The sequence below is a fragment of the Hirundo rustica genome, chromosome 14, assembly GCF_015227805.2.
Source record: "Hirundo rustica isolate bHirRus1 chromosome 14, bHirRus1.pri.v3, whole genome shotgun sequence".
NCBI lineage: Eukaryota > Metazoa > Chordata > Aves > Passeriformes > Hirundinidae > Hirundo > Hirundo rustica.
The window spans coordinates 10,958,880-10,982,372 of NC_053463.1; the positions used below are offsets into that span (position 1 = coordinate 10,958,880).

Sequence of the window (23,493 nt, forward strand, 5' to 3'; positions counted from 1 at the left end):
CAACTGCAGGTAAATTCACACCATCTGCACCACTACAGGGGGAGCTGGCTTGTGGAACGCAGGAGACAAAGCCTCCTCCCCATCAGCTGCCCCCCCTCTGCAGTGCACAGATCAGAAGAGGCAGAGCACGGGCAGCACTGACCATGCAGGGCCCCAGAAACTGCTCCTGCAGTGCCCTGGCTCAGCCCAGCAGAGAATGGGCCTGAACAGGGGCTCAAGCAGCATCTCAGGCACAGCTCTAGAGCTGCAGCCTCAGCCCACTGGTTTTCTTTGCAGCCTTGCAAAGAATCCTCTTGTTCTGCCCTGTCCACCTCTTCCACAAGGTCTTGCTGCTCATTGCCCTGGGGCTTGGCACCAAGGCTCCAACACATCCCAAACTCCCTGCACAAACTTCTCCAGAGTGCTGTGCAGCTCAGAGCTACAGAGGCATCTCACCCACCCCCTGAGAGAACTGAGTAAAAAAGATATGCTATGCATAACGTTATTTGGAAAACATGCACACAGGGTGGAATTAGGAATCCAGGATTTTATTTCATGGTATGAACATGCTCCAGGGACACAATATTAATATATACAGTATAATGAATTAACTTTAATAAAATGAGGAATAGTCAGAAATAAACAGAGTTAAAAAAACCCCAATAAAGAGAAAGACAAATTATACAGACTAGCAGTTTTTCCCTCTATACAGGCCTGGCTAAGAAGAACTGTGGAGAACAGTGAAAGCTGGACATGTGCAGACAGTTTGGTCAGTGAAAGACCATTTCCCCTCCTCTTAAAGGACTAGGAACAAGTTAAAAATGAAATAATTCATTTCCACCACATTAAGCAAAAATCTCATTGTTAAGGTCAATGTTCTGGAATGAGGAGAATCTTCTGTTAGCATGATGCAAAGATGAGCACACACAGAGTATGTTATGTGAGTTTTGATAAATACTATAGAGAACATACTGACCTATATTAAGCTTTTGAAAGTCCATATAAATCAAATCCTTTCCTTATTAGAAGACATTATGGGCCCACTAGGCATTCACAGGTGGGCAGGGCTATAGAGAGGGCCCATGTGGTAGATCTACAAACCAAACTCCCTGGTTTTACAAGAAACTTTCCAGAACTGCAACAAAACACACCACTTAACAGGTGAGCCAAACTGATAGGGCACATGAGAGAGTGTTCACCTTTGTTTAAAATCTCCTTACAGAGCAAATAATTTGTCCTCCAAGCCTTGGTAACAGGAGATAATCAGTTTCTCCAATCTGCCAATTAAAGGTGTGCAAGTAATCACTTACTGTTCTCCCTTGCTCCAAGGCTCACTTAAATATGCAGAGTACTAAGGTTTTCAGCAGCAGGATTGTTATGCTAATTGTAAATCATATGCCTTTATGTTTTAAGTATTTTAAATATTTATTTTAAATGGAGTGTGAAGCAGTATCTTGAAGTGACTGATACCTATCAGGTACAAGGATTTTCAATGTCTTTTTGAAAGCATGGTTCTGTTTTAAATCCTGTAAAACCAGATCATTCAATAAATGTTAGCACAAGATACAACACAAAAAAGGAAACAGAAGTTATCCCTGGTTCTGAGAACCAGTACAGGCCACAGCTATGCATCTATCTGCTTGGACTCAGAGCTGAAAGACTTTAAGCAGCATTTAAGCCATTTTTAGTCCGGATTTTTGGTAAGAAGTCTGTAATAAGAGATAATGCAACTCTATTCAAACACATTTAAAATAAGATCATCTCTTCAAAGCAGAACCAACTACAGCTTCAATCAAGGAAACTTCTGAGCATTTATCTCTAAATGCTATGATAATAAAAACAAATGCCAGTGTTTGTATCTGTATGTTGTATGAATTTAGGTGACACTCCCTCCAATAGAGAGGGCAGCATGTTCTTCCAGGTCATGATCCTGAAAAAAAACCATTAAAAACACCGGGAAAAAGCTTACAACTTGTTTAGAATAGCACTGAATATACCCTTCAGAGCAAAATACGTCCTTACAAGACCAGTTTTAACTATTACAGATCCTGTCACAGACCCAGGGTAACCATCATGACAGCAAGAAAGGGCATTTAACTTCTTTAAGTACTTCACAGGAACATTCTGGTAAATGCAGATGTGGCTGCTAGCAAGGACTCAGGACAGCTGAAGAGCTGTTTTGTTTTCTGTCACACTGAAGGACTCCATTTCCCCTGTCAGTAATCACAGCATTTAATCCTCCAGGTAACACTAAGATGAGGTCACAGCTCACCCCTCCACAGGAGCTGCTGAGATACCCCCAGCTGATGTGATGAGCTACAAAACACACGCAGTCTGAAGGAGGTGCATTTTCTCTGTGACACAAAAGCAACATATTAAAGTGATATGTGTCTATCAGCAGCATAAATATCAAATAAAAAGAGCAGCCATCACAAATAAATGGTTATTATCAGAGACCAAAAAATTTTTCCTCTCATCAGAGCATAGCCGGAGATGCACACAACATACACAGGAACACAGACAGCACCATCTATGTCAGGGGATAGTGTTCTGGGAAAACTGGCCAATTCATTCTGTTTTATCAAAGGAGAGTCAAATTTATCCTCAGTGTAGAGCAGTAGCCAAGTGCTTGGTAGCCAGGGATGAGGAAACAGAGCCATAGTGCTCACAGCCCCATGGCTGGCACCAAGTCCTGGTGTTACAGCATCCTCCTTAAATCACCTCAGCTGTTCAGATTACAGAACTACTCACACAAAAATTCCAGCCCTGAAGCATAAAAAGCTGCCAAAATAACACAGCCTTAAAAGAAGGGAAAAAGCTCTCTTTTGGCTTAATATCCAAGGTCTCATTCTCCACAGTGGCAGCAGATCACAAACAAACTGATAAAAATACAAGAACTATTAGACACTCTTGATTTCTGCTGCACTTAAACAGAGCATGGTCCCTTTTCAGAAATCTCAAGACTTTCATGGTTCATGTTTTTCCTACCCAGCTACTTTCTCTGTACAGCAAGACAGCAAAAAGGGAAAAGGACTGTGTGTTCGACACACAACACGACTGGGTTAACAACCACAGTGAGGAATATTAAATAAAAAGACTTGATGCTCTTAAAAGTTTGCAGCAACTACATTCAAACACAGATCAGTGCAACAGAGGACAACAGTGAAAGCTGCCAGTTATGTGCAAAGCAGGGCATAAGTCAGATTTACCAGCCTTAATTTCAGGATTTCATTAACTGTTTTGAACTAACACATCTAGCACTTAAACTCACATCTAGAACTCAATCACGCATCTATTTTCTATACATTTCAACAAGGATTATCAACAAGTTTCCCTGCACAACACACTTAATGGAATTTCACAACCATCAATCATATATACCAGTTTAATATTATGTTAATATAACATACAATATACAGGCAACTAAGGAAAAATACTTTTTTTAAAATAAAAAAAATTATCTATGTCAAACTGTGCCATCTCTTGAATTCCATATTCTGGCCAAACCTTATACACTCACTGATATTTACAGGAATTCTGACCAGGTCACACTACTGCAGCAGGGAATCAATGACAGCTCCTGGCTTGGCTGAGCGTTTTCTGTTTGAAGAGCAGAAAGGAAAGGGAAAAACAACACCACACACACATCATTATGCTGTCTAGGAAAGACAGGGACAAGCCACATTTCAAGTCAAAACTACGTGACATGACTTCTCCATAAGCAAAACCAACCAAACAAAAAGCACAAGAAAGCATCTGCTGAAATCTCCCCAACAGCCCTCTCCTCTCTCCATCAGCAGCAGCGTTTGCACTGGAAATGTGCCAGACTGCTAAAGTGCAACACCAAATGCAGCAAAATAAAGCAAGGAGCTGCAAGAGGAGAATTCAGCAAAAGAACATCAGACAATCCCCAGACAAGTCTTTCTGGACAAGATTTAGTGCAGTAAAGAGATCTCAGCTTGGTTCTGTCACACCTGGCAACAGGGAACTACACCATGCAAAGATTTTGTCTTTTGCTTTCCCATTAAGAAAATGTTTGAAGACTTGTGGTAAGCTTGCATAGACAAACTCAAGCCTCCCTTGGGTAAATCCCTCATTGCATATTAATACCCCAGAGTTCTTCACCTTCTACCAGTCTTGGGCCTGGATCTTCCTTTTGAAGTCCTTGGCCTGTCCAGCTTCATCAGAGATTGCCTCAAGCTTTCTTCAGTGTAAGCTAAGTAAACACGGGAAAGGTCCACTTCAAAGGGCTAGAAAAACACCAAAAAAATTCGTAAGACAAAATCATCAGAATAATTTTATACACTGATCAATGGTGCTTTCATGACACTACAAAGACTCATTTCTTCAAAAGAAAAGAAAATTGAAATTGGACAGTTTGGTTCTAAATAGAGAGTGGCAGTCTCAGGCAGGACTTGGGCCTGTACAGTTTAATATATTAGTTCAATAGTCACTCACATCTTTCTCTTTTTTCTCCAGGACAGGCGTCTGTTTCCTCATATTGTTTCCTGTATATGCAACACATTTCTGTAAGCAAAAAAAAAAAGGTTTGTTAGTAAAGCCTACTGTGCACAGTAAAACTGACTACAGCTTCACCAGTTTCTTCCTGGGCTCGATTAAACCCCTCAAAAGCTCATAGTTCATTTTCTTCTTACCAGCTGCCACTCTCCTATGTCTTCATTCCAGTGAACGTAGTTCTCAATCATTTCCTAGAAATCAGGACAGTGAGTGTTAGACTTGCACAATTTACCCTCCATGTGCACTTTCCAGAACATACATCCTAAGGCCTGGACAAGCTACTTAAGAACAGTCTTGAGCCCTTGCAAGTTGTTCCTATCAGAACAGCTATATCCTGTGCAAAAAAAACCCCCCATTTATACTCTGAAGACTACAGAAGAGAAAAAGACCACTCCCTATTCGTATGTACTGGAGAGTCCCCTACAGCATGAAGTTTCTATTATGCCAACACCATCGGGACAGCAGTAAGCAAACACTGTGATATGAAAAAACTTAAAACTATAAAAAGAATTTCCCTTACTTTTCCCATTAAATAGTGCACATAATATTTTAGCTCATTGTGACTTTTCTGGAGTCATAAAGAATAGTCACAAAGAATGTCAAAGATCTAAAAACCCAGTCTTTGTGTTAATATCAGACATTAGTAAGCACAACTTCAAGCTAGTAGGGAAAAAAAAAAAGATTTTGAACAGACCCACTGCATGGGCACACAGTGAATACACCAGTTAATTATATGGTGAATGTGGTTCTTATTTTTATAAGCCTTTAGGAAAATATGCTGCAAGAGAACTGAGACTAGCACAGCACAACCCCTTCCCCAGGCTCAGGTGCTTTGCCTTCACCTGGTAGTCCTGAGGAATGAAGTTGTCTATGATGAGAATCTGAAGACGAAGCTCCCTGCTCAGCTGCCGAATGTTTTCCAGCAACCCTTCAATCTCTCTCTGATGCTCTTGCTGTAGATCTGCCATCTGAAAACAAAACAGGAATTTGAGAGGCATCAGACTTACCTTAAGACATGGTTAACAGCCTAAAGAGAACAGTATTTTGTCTGTATGAGTTGGAAAAATAAAGCAAACTCTGGTTTCTGGTACCACAATATCTCTGAAAAATAAACCCTCTGAACCATTTCAACTCAGAGATGGCTGAAAACAGCATTAAGTTTTCAGTTTCATAAACCCAAAACTGGCCTTCTGCCAATCCAAGCTGTTTCAGCTAAGACTAGCATGAGACAATTTACCCCTGGCAAGGTTTCAAGGAAAATCTCTGCTCCCAAAGACATCAAATGTATTTTTTAATGAAACATGAACTCCAGCTACCAGCCAAAGAATACACTGATCCAGTGACTGAGGATGAGGTAACAAGGGCATCAGTCAAAAAGGACAGGCAGCTCAGAGCAGAGAAGCCTTTGGGCTGCAGCAAAGCAGGACAAGAGGCTGCCGGCAAACAATTTGCATTTTATTTCACAAATAACCAGTGGTTTTCCTTGAAGTTCTCAACATCTCAGGGTCTCACAAATAAACCTTCTCAGCCTGGCCTGGAAAAGCTCTGTAACATGCTGTTCTAAAGCTCCAACTCCAGACTTGGTCTTTTTGAATTATGTGATCCAATTGCACAGCACAGAAAGACATTTCTAAACATACAGCACATTTTCCAGCATTACAAAGCTGATGGCTTACCCTTCCCAGCTCTAGTGCCTCCCAGGATCACTGGCTGAGGGACTTTAGATACTAACCTCTGACTTTGCAGCCATAAGCATGGTCCAAACTTTCTTCAGTTTTTTGGTTTTCCCCTGTGCTTCCTCCTGGAGGTTGGTGTACTTCTCCTCGATGTCCAAGCGTTCTTGCTGTGGACAACATTTAGCACAGACACACACACATTAACAACCACAGAAACTCTCTGCAACAGTATGAACGAGAGGAAAAACAACTTGAACAAAGCATTTGCCAAGAGCACAGAGCCCTCCCTGGCTGAGCCAGGCTGGCTCAGACCTGCAGGGGTTGCACAGCCAGTGAGTGACCTGGAAAGGGGTGGCTTCTGCAGCGCTCCAGAGCAGAGCCACACCTGGGTAACACATCCTGGTGTGTCCTGCCATTGCTGTTTGCAGACAGCCACAGCAGATAACCCCACCTCCTTCTCCTCGAGCTCCCTGCGAAGCTGCTCTGCTCTCTTCCTTCGTTCTTCTAGTTCCATGTTTGATTCTTCTAGAAGCTTCTCTTGCTCCTCTGCTTTTGCCAGCAAGTCCACTCCTCCCACAATCACCTTTTTCTCTAATGCAGACAGTTTCTCCAACAGGGACTGGTGCTCTTGCCTAGACAGACAGATAGCTGTGAGACTTCCTGCCCTACTGTGCTCAAAAGGCATCAGGTCCAGCTTGATTTTACATTTTATAGCCCAGACTGCACTCACAGGGCTGGAAAAACTTGTCTTGCTGCTGAGGCTTTAAGTGGGGGTGAGGCAGTGCAAGTGAAAGAAGCAAGTTCCCCAAGCTCCAGCTGCCACCACTTTCTCTCAAGCAAAAACCAGGTCAGCAGAGAAATTCCTCCTGCTGCAAGTCACCTCTGTGAGGGGCTGCAAGCACTCAGTGACACCTCCAGGCTACTCAAGGCACTCTCTACCCAAAAGGGAGGGCCCTGCCAGCACAGCAGTGCCCAGAGGCAGCTGCTGAAACAGAGGGGAGTGAACAGAGATCAAGGCAGAGCAGCTGAAGTGCAAACCAGGAATGCTGGCTGCTGCTGGAACAGCCTATTTGCATAGGGTAGTGTGACCTTAGCAGCTTTTTGGTGTCAGAATAGAGCACCCCTACACCCAAAATCACATGCTTGTGACTGTGGTGCAGGGAACCTGGCCTGTTCACAGAACACTACTGCTGCTCCTCACAGGTCTTGGGATATTAATTTATCTTTCTAGGCTATCTTACACAGCTAAGTAAAGTCAAGAAAAGAAACGGCAAAAGGATAAAAGTTTTGTCTTTCCCATATACTCTAAGCTCTCAAAGTAGAATAAGGTCCTCTTTAACCTTGACAATAGCAAAGGATGATGTTCACTTTCTACAAAGTTTGACAACTCCAGATATTCCTATGATTAAGGAAGAACAACCTACACGACCACACAAACAGCTCAGGGCATGGTACTCACTGAGCTTTGAGCAAGTCTTTTTCTCTCTTCTCCAGTTCAGCTCTGGCTTTATTTCTTTCTTCTTCTTCCATATCAAGTTTAGTTTCAAGAGCTTTTCTCTCCTCTTCAATCTTTGCTTGCATCTCTACCATCTTATCAGGGGAAACTTTCTTTTTGCCTTTGAAAGACATAGGGAAAACAAATTAGTTCATTGAGAAGTAAAACAACCTTTGTATCACAGCATTTTTTCCAAGTTCATGTTCAATACTCACATTTAACAAAAATTTCATTAGGTATCACCTTAAGAATGGGTAAAACTCAGTCCTTCAAGTTCCATTTTAACATTGGCCAGCTGTCACCAGCTCCTACAGAGCAGCAATGCTGTGTAACTAACACTGGAAACTAATGCCCCCAAAATATAAAACATACAAAGAACACCTGGAGAACAAACACTGCTTGAAGAGAAGCCCAGTCTGGAAACTCTGATGTTCTAACAGTGCAGATCAGGCCAGAGGAAAGAAAACACAGGACTTCCTTGACGTACAGCTACAAGAGCTCAGGTACCAAAAGTTACATACTCAAATTTCAGATTAGCATCTCTACCATTCCCCTCATTCACTGCCCTCCTTACAGGCTTACCTGTTCCAAGAGGATGTAGGTACTTTTAAGAACACACTACTATGAAAATAGAGAAATTCAGAACAGCCCTATGAAAACCAGGCAACTAAAGAAACTTCTTGATGATATTTGGTCTATGTGACAGTGACTACCCACAGATTTGAAAGTACCAAGCTTGGCTCTAGCTTAACCATCTGTGTCTTCACAACAGAAGTACCCCAGCAGCACACCAGGTCCGGGTCTTGGAGAGCTACAAAGGGAGTGTCCAGAGCAGCTTACTGAACCTACTGACCTCAAGATCAGCCCCCAACACCCCAAATTTGAAACAAAGTGTCAGGCTGCTACTCTTGAAAGCCACTCTGCAAGTCTTGAGCCAACTTTCATTGCAATGCCAAGAGTGCCCAAGTCAGGTGAACATAGAGATGCTGGGGGGGCTTATGTGGAATGAGGATGCATTTCCTCAAATCCACAAGTCCTAAACATCCATTTATTCACAAGTGAATCCATCATTTTCTTGTTTTGCTTTTCCAGACATGAATAAACCCACCCTGTGGAATGTACTTAAACTAACAGGAGCCACTGACTGCCGCCTGTTTTCCATAGACACATAATGCACACAGTCAGAACACACTCAAGGAAGCTGTTCAGTAAAAGGCATCTCGTCCTCCAGTCTTCAAGATATTCAGCTTCATTTATATACAGATACATATATATATGTATTCTGTTCATAATCATATATAATTACACACATATACACTCCAGCAAAGTGCACTGCATATGTAAACATGCATGCACATATTTTCACATCTGCATATATATTTCTTCATGTGCACAAGTGCTTTAATTACTTTTGTTGCTAGGCAAAGACTTCACCACTACTGCAAACAGTATCTTCATTGCCCTCTGCTAAACTTCAGAATCAAATAATGAGCACTTCTTTCTGGGCTTGTGGTGTAAAAATCTCTCAGTAATTAGTATTTGAGTAATAAGCTTTCTGGAAGTGCTATACAGAGCTCATCATATGAAATAATCCAGATAAAGACTTCTTACTATTAGGACATAGCCCTATATGTTGTCAGTTTAGGAGAAAAAGTTGAAGTGAAGCAAGTTGTAAGATCCTTTCACAAGCTTTGCAATTGTAAGGAGGTGAAAATCAATTACACCAACCTGCTTGATCTTGCATTAAGAGGAAGTAGAAAGCAAATCGCAGAGAGGCAGCAAACACATAAAAAGAGGAGGAGAGAAAATGTTATTGCTTTGATCATTTTAGACAAAGATCATCAGCACTAGAGCAAACATCAAATTTTACATTCATGTTTCTAGAGTAGAAAATATGAGATAATCATAAGTAAAAATCCCTCTCTTAGAGCAAACACTAATGCATCATGTTACGCTAAAGCAGAGACTGTGTCTGTATTTCAGAGTGCTTTGCAAATCCAGGATAATCTTCAGCTCATTCTTGCATTCTTCTGCCCATTCAATGCAATGCTGGATCTAAACACAACATTAGGAGCCAGCTGCAAGGATCATGACCTAAGAAACAATTAAAGGGGGTGGATTTCTCCTTCAATTAACAAACTTAATGATCCCCACACTCAAGAGAGCCAATTCTGTTATATTACCTGTAAAACATTAGCATTCAGAATACACGTTCTAAGTTTTAACCAAGATTTCCAAGCCAATTCTTTTCAAGATACAAGACAGTTGCACACAGGGAGTCTCAACACAAGATTTCTCCATTTAATTACACAGGGGATTAGTAGGTTAATTTGCAGTAACTGGTGCTTCCATAGAGGTATAGAGCCACTTTGGGTTATTCAAGCAAGTGCAACAAAAAAGGCAGAACAGGAAAGGGATGATGAAAGACACCACATGCAGAAGGGTCACACCAGAGGACAGTTAATATCCCAAATCACAAAAAGCTACACTTATCCCAACTGTCAAAAGCCCAGCACAACTTCCCCAACAGAGCATTCTCCAAACCTGCAGGACATGGACTCATCCACCTGCTGACACATCAGCAGTTTGCTATTAACTGTCCTCAGCCAAATAAAACACTCAGGTTCCAAGCAAGCTTTAAAGGAGCAGGACTGAAGCAACTGAACTCCCAGGCTACCGTCATGACTCACCAAAGGTGTCCCCTGGGCTGTGCTCCTTCCTTTTAACCCTGCTACCACCCTTCTCTGAGCTGAGGCCTTCCACTAACACCACTAGTGTAAAAGCGAGCTATACAGCAATACTTTCCAGGGTCTCTCCATACAGGGAGAAGAGCGGAGTGCTTTTGTCCAGGATCAAAGCAACACCAGCTAAAGTCCCCACAAGCTGAGTCCCAAGATGTGATTTGTTTCCACAATCCTCACTGATTGCAGGGTTTATACAGCCACAATGACCTCTCTGACCAAGAGCAGCCCAGACTTTCCTCACTACTAGATCAAAATCTGGATGTCCTGTTCCTCTGAACTGAGTCCCACAGAGATCAAGAACTTAGTATCATGGGACACTTAAACCCCAAACACCAAGGATATTTTTTAAAGTATCTGCAAAAATAAAGCCGATCAACCAAACACTGCCATTTTCTTTGTTAGTACAAACAAGATGCTTGACTGTTCTCCAAAACTAATTTTGAAAAGGTAGAGTCCAATATAATGTAGAATATATATATCTAGCTGTCCTTTTTATGAATTCATATTGTAGCAATTCCCATTAAAAGGTTAGCTCTGTTGTTTCCTCTGTATTCTAAGAAGCTCATTTAACACAAGCCAGATTTTTTTAACCTATTATTTCTCAATTACCTCTAAATCTTGCTCAAGCAGCCTACTACATTGTTTCCTATTCTCTCACATACCTGGCTAACAGTGTGCACATTGAATAACTGTTCAAGCATGGAAGCAGCAAAGGAAAGGCATGCTTTAGCAGAGTTACAGCTTGAGGTTTATCTTTCCAACAGACAAAGCAGGGAAGAGTGCAACATTGCAAAATGGAGTGTGCAGATCATGGAAAGGCCAAAGCTTAAAGGACTTAAGAGCTGCCACTCACTAGTGAAGGACTTATCCAGAGGTTTCTCTATGACAGAGCATGTGGAGTCTGAACTACTGCTGCTGCTACTGCCTGGAAAACAGAAATGCGTCCCACAGAAAAACCCAGAGAGGAAGAAACATGCAGATGGGAAGTTAGTTCTAAAGGAAAGAAACCCAGAAGAGCCAGCAACCTAGTTCAAAAAAGCACAGGTTCCCATTAGGAAGCATTTGCTAGGATCCCTCCCAGACTCAGCTTGCAAAGCCACTATTTCCCAGCACAAAACTGCATGCTCAGAAAGACATTTCAGATAAAACCCACCTTAACCAGACTACAGCTTAAAACAACATGCCAAGACAGCTTCCACTTCAAGCAACAACAGCAGAGAACACCAGATCATAGTGGAGAAGGCTGTGGATATCTGCCATAGCAGAGGATTCAGCGACCATGAATCCTTTCCAGTCTTATGCACATGGCAATGTGCACTTCTCACGCTGCAAGGCAGAAGCAGCTCACACAGGGACAGTCAGTGTGTACTCCTGTGAAGCAGCTCCCTTAGGGAACTTAACTAGAGTAGCTGGTTTGGGAGTTGAGTAAGCCAGTTATTCACCCTCTACTCCTTCCAAGCAGCACTTTGAAGGTGGTCTACCCTTGGGAGGAGATTTAGGCAGGACATTTGGAGACAGTGGTCAAGCTTTCCACTTCTGGAAATAACCAAAAGGTGAAAAATGAACTTGTTACAGCTATCACCAAAGGCATGGCAAAAGTAATTATGATTACTGAGACAGACGCCAAAATGAAGAGAGTACACCTAAAAGCAGGAATGCTTTAACAGGATTTTTTCTTTTTCAACAGATGTGGGTGCTTTGGAACAGGAAGGCAGTTTGAATGTCCAGAGAAGATGGAAGTTGGGATGTAGCACTGGGCTTGATTTCTCTCCTATCCATGAGGAATTACCAGCAGGGTTCTGGGAGAACAGCAAGCTCCCAAGAAGCCAGAGCACCCCATGGTACAGTGACCTGCAGCTCCAGGTTCAACAACATCCCCTGGAGTTTAGATGATACACAGCAGTTTAACACTGATGTGGAACAAAGGAAACTTCACCATGGGGTTTTCAGACTGCTCCCAAAAAAAAAAGTATGTGCTAAATGTCCCATTAAGCTTTTCAGCTAGCACAGAGACACCCAAAGGTCAAGTTTTCCCTCTATCAATATAAAATAGGACACCAGAAGAGACAGTTACTGGAGATCCCTAAGACAGATGAATCCTTTGCCTAAACCACAGCCAAAATTCCCCTCCAATCATACCCATGGCTCTAAAAACCACACCTGCCTACAAATGATCTTTGGTGTCTTCTTCCTCCCACCTCTGTGAGCAGGGGAAGTTCCACACCACCAGACACAAGCCATATGCAGCCACCTTGCGGCACCCAGGGAGCCACCACAAAGGATGATGTCACAACAAGCACAGCTACCCAAGTGGAAGCAGGTACTACACGGGTTTGGAGCTGTCCATCTACAGAGACGGCACCAAAGGCCTTCGTTTCTAGGAGAGGCATGATAATTGCAGCGGCATAGGGCATCTCTACATCTCCTCCTGTCCCTGCCTGGCTCTGGCTACACTTCCTACACTGGCCTGTGGGTAAGAGGAGACTGGTGGCACTGACAGGAATCTCTACTGCCTTACCCCGCCGTTTCTTCCGCTTCTCTTCTCCAATCTCCCCATCTTCATCCTCCTCTTCAGAATCGCTGGTTTCAGAACCAGAGATCTCTTCCCCTACAAGAGAAGAGTGTGTGTGCTTTTATCAAAAGCTTTCCTTCACCTCATAACAGCTTGTTACTCTGACAGCAGCATTTGTCCAAACACAGCAGTGCCTGACATAAGCTTATGAGTACTTGCAGAAGTCCTTAACTGTTGCACAAGCAGACAGCTTGCCATGGCTCAGAAAACTTAAGGACAATCAAGATAAGCAACTGAATGTTGATGTCAGTGTGTATGTATTAAAGCTCAAGAGGCTGCTCTTCATGAAAAATAGAGCATCTTTGCTCAGCTGAAGCTACAAAGTTTTCCTAGCAGGATTCGACCTGACCTTCTCTTCCACCTCACACTTCCCTCTCAGAAGAAACAAAAAGAAGCATTACTGACCATTTCTTGCTTCTCCTGAATGAGAGAGACAACAAACAGCAAGTCATGCTGGAGTTACTGCTACAGCTGTTCTGTGAGTATCTCCAGAGAGAGATGTTGTGACATCTCGTCACTGTTTAGCAAGCATCCCTCTAGCAGGGTCACTCCATGTCGATGGACTAGTAAGAGACACAAGGCTACAAAGTTACACAGCTCTTAAAAAAACTTCCTGTTGCTCTACAGTGTTTAGAAACCCAATTCCATCTCCACAAATTTGGTTCAATTTTCCTCCTGATAAATGTAACCCTCCTCCCCAATCAGAGACAAAGTGTAACCTGTTATTACAGTTCAGTTTACTTTTCTATACCGTGTCAGTTGTGTTCAGAGCCCCGGTGCTTGCTAGGGAAACCCAGGGAAACCCGGGCACACTGATCCCAGCCGAGAGGCCACCACTCACCCTAGTGCCAAGTGCCACCTAGTGGGAAAGCCAGACCCCACGAGCAGCCTTAGGCACCTCACCCGGCATCCAGCAGGGCAAACAAAACCACAACACCTACCTGCGCTAGTGGCCAACCTCATGTGATACATATGTAAGTAGCAAATCATGTTCCCATTCAAGCAGAACAAGCATCGTGCAGAGAGGAACACAAGGGGAAGGGAAAGTCTCACCTTCTTCCAGTTTTTTCTTCAGCTCTTCAATTTCTTTTTGGAACTGGCGGAGCATAGCATCCTTGGGATCCTCATTAATCCTGGCCTTGTTCTTTATGTTCTTGGCTCTGTTTGCATACCTGAGAGTGCTGATGGTCTCATCGTAGTTGTAGTCTGCTGGTCCGATGTTTGCACACTGCGACACGTGGAGACCAAGTTACTGGAGTGTCAGAGCCCAGCACAAGGCACTGCAGGAACCTGACCCCAGCTCTGACGGTCTCACACTGCTGCTCCTTCCCAAGCTTTCCTGCTGCTCCTACACTGAAGCCACTTTTGACTACCCAAGCACAGGTTCCGCTTGATCTCATACATGTGTGTACACGTGTGCTACATTTAGAACCTCATCTATACAGAGGCAAAGAGAAAAGATAGAGATGCACACAGAAGGTTCTCTAAGCTGCAAACATCTTAGGATTGGTGAGGTAAATGCCAGGCTGTTCAGGTCACTATGCGATCCCTACAAAAATGCAGCCCAACAGCCAACACTGGAAAGAGCACCTCTTCTTAGCTTACCATCATGGTTTTGGAGTTGCCCCCCAGGGAGTCCTGCAGCAACCGTGTGAGTTTGGAGTTACGGTAGGGTACGTGGGTGCTCTTGCCATCCACCAGTGCAGAGATAACATTGCCCAGTGTGGAGAGAGAGAGGTTGATCTTAGTGGCTTCCTTCAGTCTCTGCCCTGTGGCTCCAGTTTTTGTCTGTCTTTCAGAACCCTGAAAAGAGAACATGAAGCAGGAATTAAAACAGATCCTCTAATACATCTCCCTCCAAACAGAATCAGCAACAGTGAAATCTTGCTAGCAGCCATGTCACTAACCACTTCATCCATTACTAGAGAAAGTAGCTAAGTATCTCAGACATTGTTAAAGAGACGAGTCAAACAAGTCTTAAACAGAAGCTTTAAGTGCCAGCAAACTGGATTGCTTAAAGCAGTGCAGGTGGGAAAATGGAAATTTTCCTCCCCATGAACAAAAACATTATGGGATGTCAGTCAGCAGTTAAAAGGCACCCCAGCTGAAGCTGCCAACCGCCTTCCTATCAGCAGAACAAGAGCAAACAGCAACAGTGCAATTATTTTAAAGAGTTTCACAGAGCATCCTAAACACACATCATGTAAATAAGTTAAAATGCATTTAAATAAGTTGAATGCCTCTAGTCTCACTTTTTCTGCACCTTCCCCAAGGAAAGATATGTCAGTGTAAATCTTGGGCTAAATGCATGTACTACCAGCACAATTACATTGGTTAAAACTGACACTGAGGGAAGGAACCTCAGTGATGAACCACACACTCACAACAACCCAAACCAAATGTCTTGCCAAAGACCTGTCTGGTCCTACTCACAGCAAGGTCAACGAGGTGCAGCTTGCCCATGCGCACGTGCATGTTCCCATCCACCCCCTTCTCACTGCACTCAATGGTGATAGTGAAGATGGCGTGAGAGCGAGAGCTGTGCTCGTTCATGTTCGTGGCACCAACAGAACCTTTTAATAGAGAAAAAAGCAGTGATGTCTTCAGAATTAACCACATCTTCCTCTAACTCTTCCTGCTCTCAGAGGAGACTCATTCCCACCTCTTTACCCAACCCTGTATTCCAGAAGATGCTCAGACTCAGCAGCAAAGTCTGTTCTTGGGGACTGAAGTTGCAGTACACTTCCAACCTGGACTAGCAGAAGGTCCTGCAGCCTGCTATAGCTCTAAGCCAACCACAGACTCCCAAGACCAGCAACTGTCCTCATCTGTTTCAAGATCAGTAGCTTAAGGTGCTCACAGCAGAACCCTGAAAACAGGTGTATTTTGGGAAATAAAAACACAGCAATCCATGCCAAGGGAAACAGGAATCAGAACTTTAAGTCATTAAATAATCTGAGCTTAACTAAGAAGTCTTCCAGAAAACAGGGCTGATGCTCATCCTGATCAGAACTGAAGCGGAAAAAGGATGAAGAGATACACAAACAGTTCTGACAACACTGACTGCCCTCATTGTATCCTCCCTTTGCTGCTCCCCACCGGCACTGGCCAATGTGGGAAGCACAGGCTTCTTCACCTGCCCCTGCACAAAAGGGGTTTGGGAGGAGATACCCTTTTTTTTCTGTTCAGCCAAACATTCGTCCCAGCAACAAGCCTAGGATCTCCTAATGTGGTCTGGAAACCAGACCTTTACTCTGTCTGAGCTATAAACCTGCCCACAGCAAGGCTACGTACGGTTCTTGTGGCCCAGAGTCATGATTCTGTCCATATCATCTGCATTGTTTACAACATAAGCTGAAAGGTCTTTGATATAAACTCCCACATCAGGTCTCTCTTTCACCTAAGAGAGAAACAGTTCAGACTGAGCATCCCTAGGAGATCCCCAAGAGCAAGTCCAGTGATACTCTAACAGTATAGTGGTTTACTCCTCCATTTTCTGGCTTGCACATAAAACACTCCACTTGGAATCAGAGCAGATAAGGAATAAAGACTCATGCAGGACAATATACTACTGTTTTCCTCTGGGGGAAAGACATGATTTCAAATCCTAGTCTCCAATTCCCAAGACTGCTGAGGGCCTTCGGGGTAAAACTGCAGATACAAAATTGCCTCAGGTGGAACAGCCAGTTTTGTGCAACTGACCAAGTGGAAGCGATTCAAAGAAGCCAGCAGCGACATCCAGCTACTGCATCGCAAAGGAACGAGGACTGCTGAGGAGCCCAACCTCCCCACTTCCCTGCAGGTGCTTCTCTGATCTTTAAAACAGAATAGTGCTCTGATTCAAAACAAACACCACATTCAGAAGAAGAGGCTCACCTCTAACCTCTGTGTCTGGTCCTTTCCCAGCAGGTCCCGCACCTCCTCATTGTAAATTTCCAGGTAAGAGACACGAACTAAAAACCTGCAGATGAACAGCTGGGTAGTTCACTTAGCAAAACATTTGCTGAAGTCCCACAAACAAGAGTCAGAGAGTGCAAAGAAAACAGTGAAATACCAACACAGTCCTGCTGCACCTCAAGAACTGCCTAAGTGTGAGCTTTTCATCTTGGGAGAAGTACCATTTCTGTTGTCATTGTCAAGGTCAGGCTCCTGCTACACATGGACTCACATTAAAAAAAAAAAAAAAGACAGAAGCAGTCAAGGGAAGGCATTTACCTTGTATCCCCCTCTGCCTTGGCAATGTGACCAAATATATGGGCAAAGGAATTGGGAATGATGCCTCTGAGTTCAGGAACTGCTCGGACCCCTTCCATGGTGAAGGTTTTGCCTGTTCCAGTCTGCCCATATGCAAAAATAGTACCTGAAGGATAAAATAAAATAACAAACTCTAAGAAGTTGAGTCTTCTCTAAACTCTAACTGCAGTTTTACTTCATCCCTTCTTAGCCTTACTTAACCAAACACCTCTGTTTTTATGGAGTTAATATTTTCCACTCACTCCAGTGGCTACTGGAGTACAAAGCTGGAGCAACAGAAATGCTGGGCAAACACAGCAAACAGGACCTATCTGCTGCTTAATCCAGCCTGCAAGACGTCCAATAAAAAGCCAGCTTGTTTTAAAACTGCCGAGTGACTAAAGCATGGAATGCTAGTACACTTCAGTTCCACAAACAAACAATGCAGGCAAGCCCAGCTAATAACACGGCCAATTAGCAGCACATGATTATACACCACCAGCAAACTCAACTACTCCTAATCATTAAACCACAGCAGAAATGGTGTGAGGCTTCTACAGCAGAGCCACAGCAAAACTTCAGCTCTGAACCTGCAGATACAGCTACAATTTGGACTAAAGAATCAGCCTGAACAAGAAGGCAACCAGAAACATTACTTAAATCCCAGACTGTGGAACCCCAAAAATATCCCAGTTCTTAGATTTAGCCTAGCACTGCTGAAAACTCATGCTTTTGTTATCAAGCCACTGACATTACAGACTGGAAAAACTGAACGTAATATTTCATCTGGATGGGACCTACAGTGATCATCTAATCCAACTGCCCAAGCAATTCAGAGATGACCAAAAATTAAAGAATGTTGTTAAGTGCATTGAATAAATGCCTCTTAAATTCCAATTTGGGGCAATGATCACCTCTCTAGAAAGCCTGTTACAGTGTCTCAGTAAAGAAATGCTTCCTAAAGTCCAGTCTAAACCTCCCCAGGTACAGCCTTAAATCATTCATTTTCAAACCATGATTTGAATCAGCTGAAACCAGTGTCTGTTAGCACAAGAGACTATCAGACATTTTACAAACCTTTGAAAACTCTGTAAAGTGTTGTTGCTTGTGGCATACTGTTATGGAAAGCAGTAATCAGCTTTCCTTTATATATTACATTTCCATGAGTAACACACACACACAAATCATGGCCACGCTCTTCCCAGCTGCAGGAAACAACAGACTTTCTATGGGGAAGGGCAGATGTGTTTAAGTAGTCATCTCAGTTGAAAACAGCGAAGTTCCGAGGAAAAAATGAAGCAGCTCTATGCAGAGGTCTGGTATGCATACCTAGTGGCAGCCCAGCGTGGCAGCTCCTGGGTGCTGAAATTTACAGCGAGGAGCCACTGAGAATTCTGACAATGATGTAAGTGCATATCTTTTGCAAAGAGAAGATAAAAGCATGAAGCTAAATGATCTCAGTGGAGTCTCCATCACCCATCTCTCACTGTTAATGACAGCAGTGGGTAAAGCCACTGAGCACTCAGAACAGCAAGTACCTTCAGGCTATTTTAAGTTAGAGGCCACAACAGAAATGATCTGCGGCTACAGCCCTAAGAAGGTGAAACTCCCTTAAACAACATCAGCAGGAATTTTAACAAAACAAAGAAAAGAAGACAGGATAGGATCCTTCCCTTACAACAAGGAACTTACCATTGTATCCCTCTAGGACAGAATCTATAATAGGTCTCGCTGTTAAATTATAGACATCCAGCTGTTTACTCTCTGGTCCAAACACTGTGTCAAATGTGAATGTCTTTGGAGGCTCATTGGATGAGTCTGTTTTATGAACAGTTATAGTTCCCCTCATCTCATCCACGTTCACTGCCATTTTGTAGCCTGTAGCTTTCTCCCGGTCATTGAGAGGCCGGCAGCGAACAACCACCTTGACATTGTCACAGCTCTCCGGCTTGTCCGGCTTCTCAGGCTTGTTAATCTATAATTATTAAAAAAAAAAAAAATACACAGGCTGTAACACTAGGGTTAACACAGAATCACAGAAAGGTTTGGGGTGCAGGAAACCCAGTTCCACCCCCTGCCATGGGCAAACATCTTCCACTAGAGCAGGCTGCTCCAGCCTTAAACACTTCCAGGGACAAGACAACCACAGCTTCTCTAGGAAACCTACGCCACAGCCTCACCACCCTCAAAGGAAAGAATTTCTTCCTAATATCCAATCTAGCTCTGCCATTTCCCACTATAAAACTACTGTGTGTTTCAGCACAAACACTGTTGAATCATCCTGGGCAGCTAAATCTCCAGAGGATCATGAACTTGGGGACTTAGAACCAGGAGTGGTTTATAATTAAAGCTGAGAGAATAACACATTTATTCAGGCAATAAGATCTCCTTCTGTTTGCCAACATGGAAAATTAATGAGTAAACCTTGAGCATTTCACACTCAACATCCTCTAAGAATTTTTTCAAGAAACAATTTCACCTTGTAATCTTCAAAAAGTTTGCTGGAATTTGGTGCAGCCGTGACATTATTTTCCAGTAACACTGACTATACACTCTCAAACCTCACAGAGCACACAGCTAGATACCAGGGAGTGCTGGCTGAAGGGAATTCATTTTAATTACAACTCTCAGTGTACACACTTAAGTTTAATCCTTTAGAAAACCTGAATGTTGTATTATAAAACATCACATTCATTTCTTTTGTGTAGTTACCAAAACAAATATGAAGCACGGCTGACGAATCTAGTTAAGCCTGAGACACTCCCCTGGGCTAGAGGTGCTGCAGCTGAGCGTTTAACTACTCTTAGAGCAGCTATACTGGATGTCAAACCGAAACAAATCCTGCTTCCAAGCCCCTCTCCCTCCAGCTGCCACCTGCCTTGATTCCTCTCAGGCCTCAGCAGCGGCTTTTGCCGTCCTGCTGAACGTAGAGAGCGGCTCAGCCCCACTTGGGCGGGGGAGGGACGGCACACGAGGGGCCAGCCAAAATCAGGAGCGGGAATCGGGTGTCTCCACGAGGGATAGGGAACGAGACCCTCCGGGGCGGCAGGACTTCCACTCCCCGCTGCCAAGGTACCGCCACCTCTGCGGAGCCTCGCGCCGGCCGCAGCCCCTCATCACCCCCGCCCCGCTCGGCCTGACAGGCACCGCCCGTGCTGCGGCTCCTGCGCGCACATGGGAACGGAGGCGACCGGGTCTGGGAAGCCCGGGCGCGGCGGGCAGAGGTGCGCAGTGACCGGACGGCCCCGGGGGCCACACCCCGCTTCCCTCCCGGATCTCACCGGCATGGCGATAGCGATGGCGGCGGCGGCAGCCCGGGCCAGGCGCTGGCACCGCGGAACAATAACAGCACCGCGCCTGCGCCCGCCCCGCCCCGCGGCCGGCCCCCGCGCGCTGCGGTGGCCACACAACCAATGGCGAGCGGGGAAGGCGGGGCCGAAGGGAGCCCAGCCAATGGCGGCGAAGCGGCGGCGGCGGGAGGGGCTTTCCGTCGCCACGGGAACGGCGGGGCGGGCGCGGCGTCCTGGCCACGGCGCGAGGGCAGGGGGCGTGGCGCGCGGGGCTCTGAGGGGCTGACGGCGCTCTGAGGGGCTGGCAGGGCCCTTGAGAGATCTCCGGTGGCTTCGGCAGGCCTCCAGGGCTCTGCCAAGACTCCACTGCCCTGGAAGGGCTCCAGGGGGTCTGAGGAGGCTCTGGGTCTCTTGACAGGGCTGCAAGCCCCAGCCTGTTCTCCACACGAGGAAGAAAATCCATCTCCTTCTTTTCCTGAGTGTAACGTTTTGAATTGCTGATGAGGTAGAGGGACTGCAGAGTAACTTATATATAAACAAGCAATACAGTTCGAGTGGCACATAAATCAGTTAGTCCTGCACTAATAAGGCACATTTCCAAGTTATTTGTAATTTAGTGTAAAGTTTCACAGCACACTGCTGGGATCCTCCACCAGCCTCGCCTGCTCCTCTCCTACTCGCAGCATTTCAGCATCACAATGTCCGTGTGTCACTTGTTTACAGGAATTAGATTAAATTATTCCAACAGTCTGACTTTGTCCTTTCGTGATCTATGTCCTTAAGAGCCAAGGACAATTTTACTCAACAGGAGAGGTCCATGAGTAGTTTCCTCAGTACCAGATGCCCTGAATCACACTTGTCTCGCTTTCCCCCAGATATTTCTGCACACCCAAATCCTGTTGGCAGGTCACGGGGCATTGTTCCAGTCCCACTCCTCCCCTCATTACCTTTGCTGTGTCCCACTCCAGCACCAAGCACAGGCACAAAACAAGGGCTGTGCCTCAGTTGTGCTGTATTTTTTTGCCAGAGGGATGTAAGCAGGAGCAGGAATGCGGACAGAGCTGATCTGTACCTTGCAGACCTCCCCCACCAAAGTGACCGGTGTATCAGAGGGCCGGGAAATGAAATGACAGGACAGGGCCATTCCCTCAGCCCCAGGTGTGCATCACCAGGTGAGTCAGGAAGCTTGAAGACCAGCTATTCAGCACAGTCTCTTTGCTCTTCATACACTGCCACGGTGTTACTCAGAGCTGTGTGCTGCACGCACAGATTTCATGGACTGATAATTTAGCACCGGAAAAGGTATAACCCAAGGGGAAGAGAGAGTCATGTGTAGGCATGCAAAGCTGAGGAATGAGAAAAGGTTTAACATAAAATATTTGAACCAGCTTCCCACAGAAACTATTACAGGAGAAAAACAAAGGGATCCAGGATCTAAGGGGAAAGCTGAGAGTGGCTTTGAGACAAGGAGAGATGCTGGGTGGAAGAAAAGGTGGGGTGAAAACACGGATGCTGGCAGAGAGGTCCAGCCCTCGGACGGCACAAGGGCGCAATATGCTCCATGAAACACACAGAGAAAAGATACTTCTTGTATCTTTTGGCGGGAAAATAGGTCCTGGCCGGTGCTGGAATTGTGTGGATCCAGCAAATGTGTGTTTTGGAGAGGACCAAGTTGAAGAGAAGGGGTAGCGCATCTGTCAAGGCAATAACCGGTGCCAAAGAAGGGGACAAGCAGATTTGGGGGCTATTCTGAGGGTTGCTGTGTTTATCACCGTGGCAGAATTTCGTCGATGCCGGGAGCGCCTTGCCTGGCACAGTGATCGCTGCACAGGTAAGACAGACCCACGGAGCTGAGACAGCGCTCGCTTGGGAGGTCCCACGCCGACCCCGAGAGACGAGCTGGGTGTTCCAGCCGAGCCGAGGCCGGAGATCGGGCACCGAAGTTCCCGGCGGAGGCGTCCAGCAGCGCCCCTGGGGACTGGTCCCCCGCAGGAATGGTCCCCGCTCTCCGCCGCCCTCCCGGGGCAGCAGCCGCGTCCCCGGCCCCGCCCGGTACCCCGTGCCCGATACCCCGTGCCCGGTACCCCGTGCTCCGTGCCCGGTACCCCGTGCCCGGTACCCCGTGCTCCGTGCTCGGTACTCCGTGCCCGGTACCCCGTGCTCCGTGCTCGGTACTCCGTGCTCCGTGCCCAGTACCCCGTGCTCCGTGCCCGGTACCCCGTGCCCGATACCCCGTGCTCCGTGCCCGGTACCACGTGCTGTGTGCCCAGTACCCCGTGTCCCGTGCCCGATACCCCGTGCCCCGTACCCCGGCCAGGCGGGTGAGGACGGAGGACGCGGTCGGGACGGAACGGGACGGGAGTCCCCATCGCTCCCCGAGCGCTCTGCAGGGGCTGTCTGAGCGCTGGCGGTGCGGGAGCTGCTCGGTGTCGTTCTCAAGGACAGTCGAAACTAGCCAGAGGGCGAGATTTTAATTATTATTAACACCCCCCCACCTCCAGCTACACAAGAGTAAACTTTCTCAGTGCATCATGCCGGTCAGATAAATCATTGCCAGCTCTCCCTCTGCTGAAACGGTCCGGCTTTGGATGCTCTGACATCCAGCGGCAGCCGAAGTTAAAGTCGTATGTGGTTCCTGCTTTCAGGGAAACCACACAGAGCTCCAGCTTTAGAAATGTAAAGCAGTTTCCAGAGGATTCATGTCACTTTGGGTTTTTTAATGGAACTGCAGAGATAATGGTGTGAACTTCCAGGAAAAAATAAACAAAAAAACCCACCAAATGGTGAGGAAGCCCACATTCACCACTCTTTGCAAAGAAAAGCAGGAATTTTACATCTAGTAGCATCTCTTTTCTGTTGTTAGAGACACCAAAATATAAGCCTTGAAATAGTTTCAAGCTGGGTGTTCTCATTCACGTGGTACTGATATGATTCAGAGATGTTTATTTCCTGTAAATACTCCCCTTAGTCTGGAGAACGGGATTTC

General features: G+C 45.4%; 1 protein-coding gene across 2 annotated transcripts; it reads right to left on the minus strand.

Moving 5' to 3' along the window:
- Positions 1-511: 511 nt before the first annotated feature.
- Positions 512-20,589, minus strand: KIF3A (kinesin family member 3A). Of its 2 annotated transcripts, XM_040078141.1 has the most exons (19): positions 20,499-20,589; positions 18,910-19,192; positions 17,200-17,344; positions 16,861-16,945; positions 16,279-16,384; positions 15,418-15,557; positions 14,590-14,787; positions 14,038-14,212; positions 12,931-13,020; positions 11,266-11,337; positions 9,397-9,405; positions 7,633-7,789; positions 6,625-6,805; positions 6,230-6,340; positions 5,340-5,465; positions 4,635-4,688; positions 4,438-4,506; positions 4,105-4,229; positions 512-3,579 (listed from the first exon to the last, which is right to left on the minus strand). In XM_040078141.1, exons 1-19 carry the CDS (start codon positions 20,502-20,504, stop codon positions 3,531-3,533), a joined length of 2,181 nt encoding a protein of 726 aa, XP_039934075.1. In that variant the 5' UTR covers positions 20,505-20,589; the 3' UTR covers positions 512-3,530. The 2 variants fall into 2 exon arrangements, with proteins under 2 accessions (XP_039934075.1, XP_039934078.1); XM_040078144.1 differs by lacking the exons at positions 9,397-9,405; positions 11,266-11,337.
- Between the last annotated feature and the right edge of the window lie 2,904 nt (positions 20,590-23,493).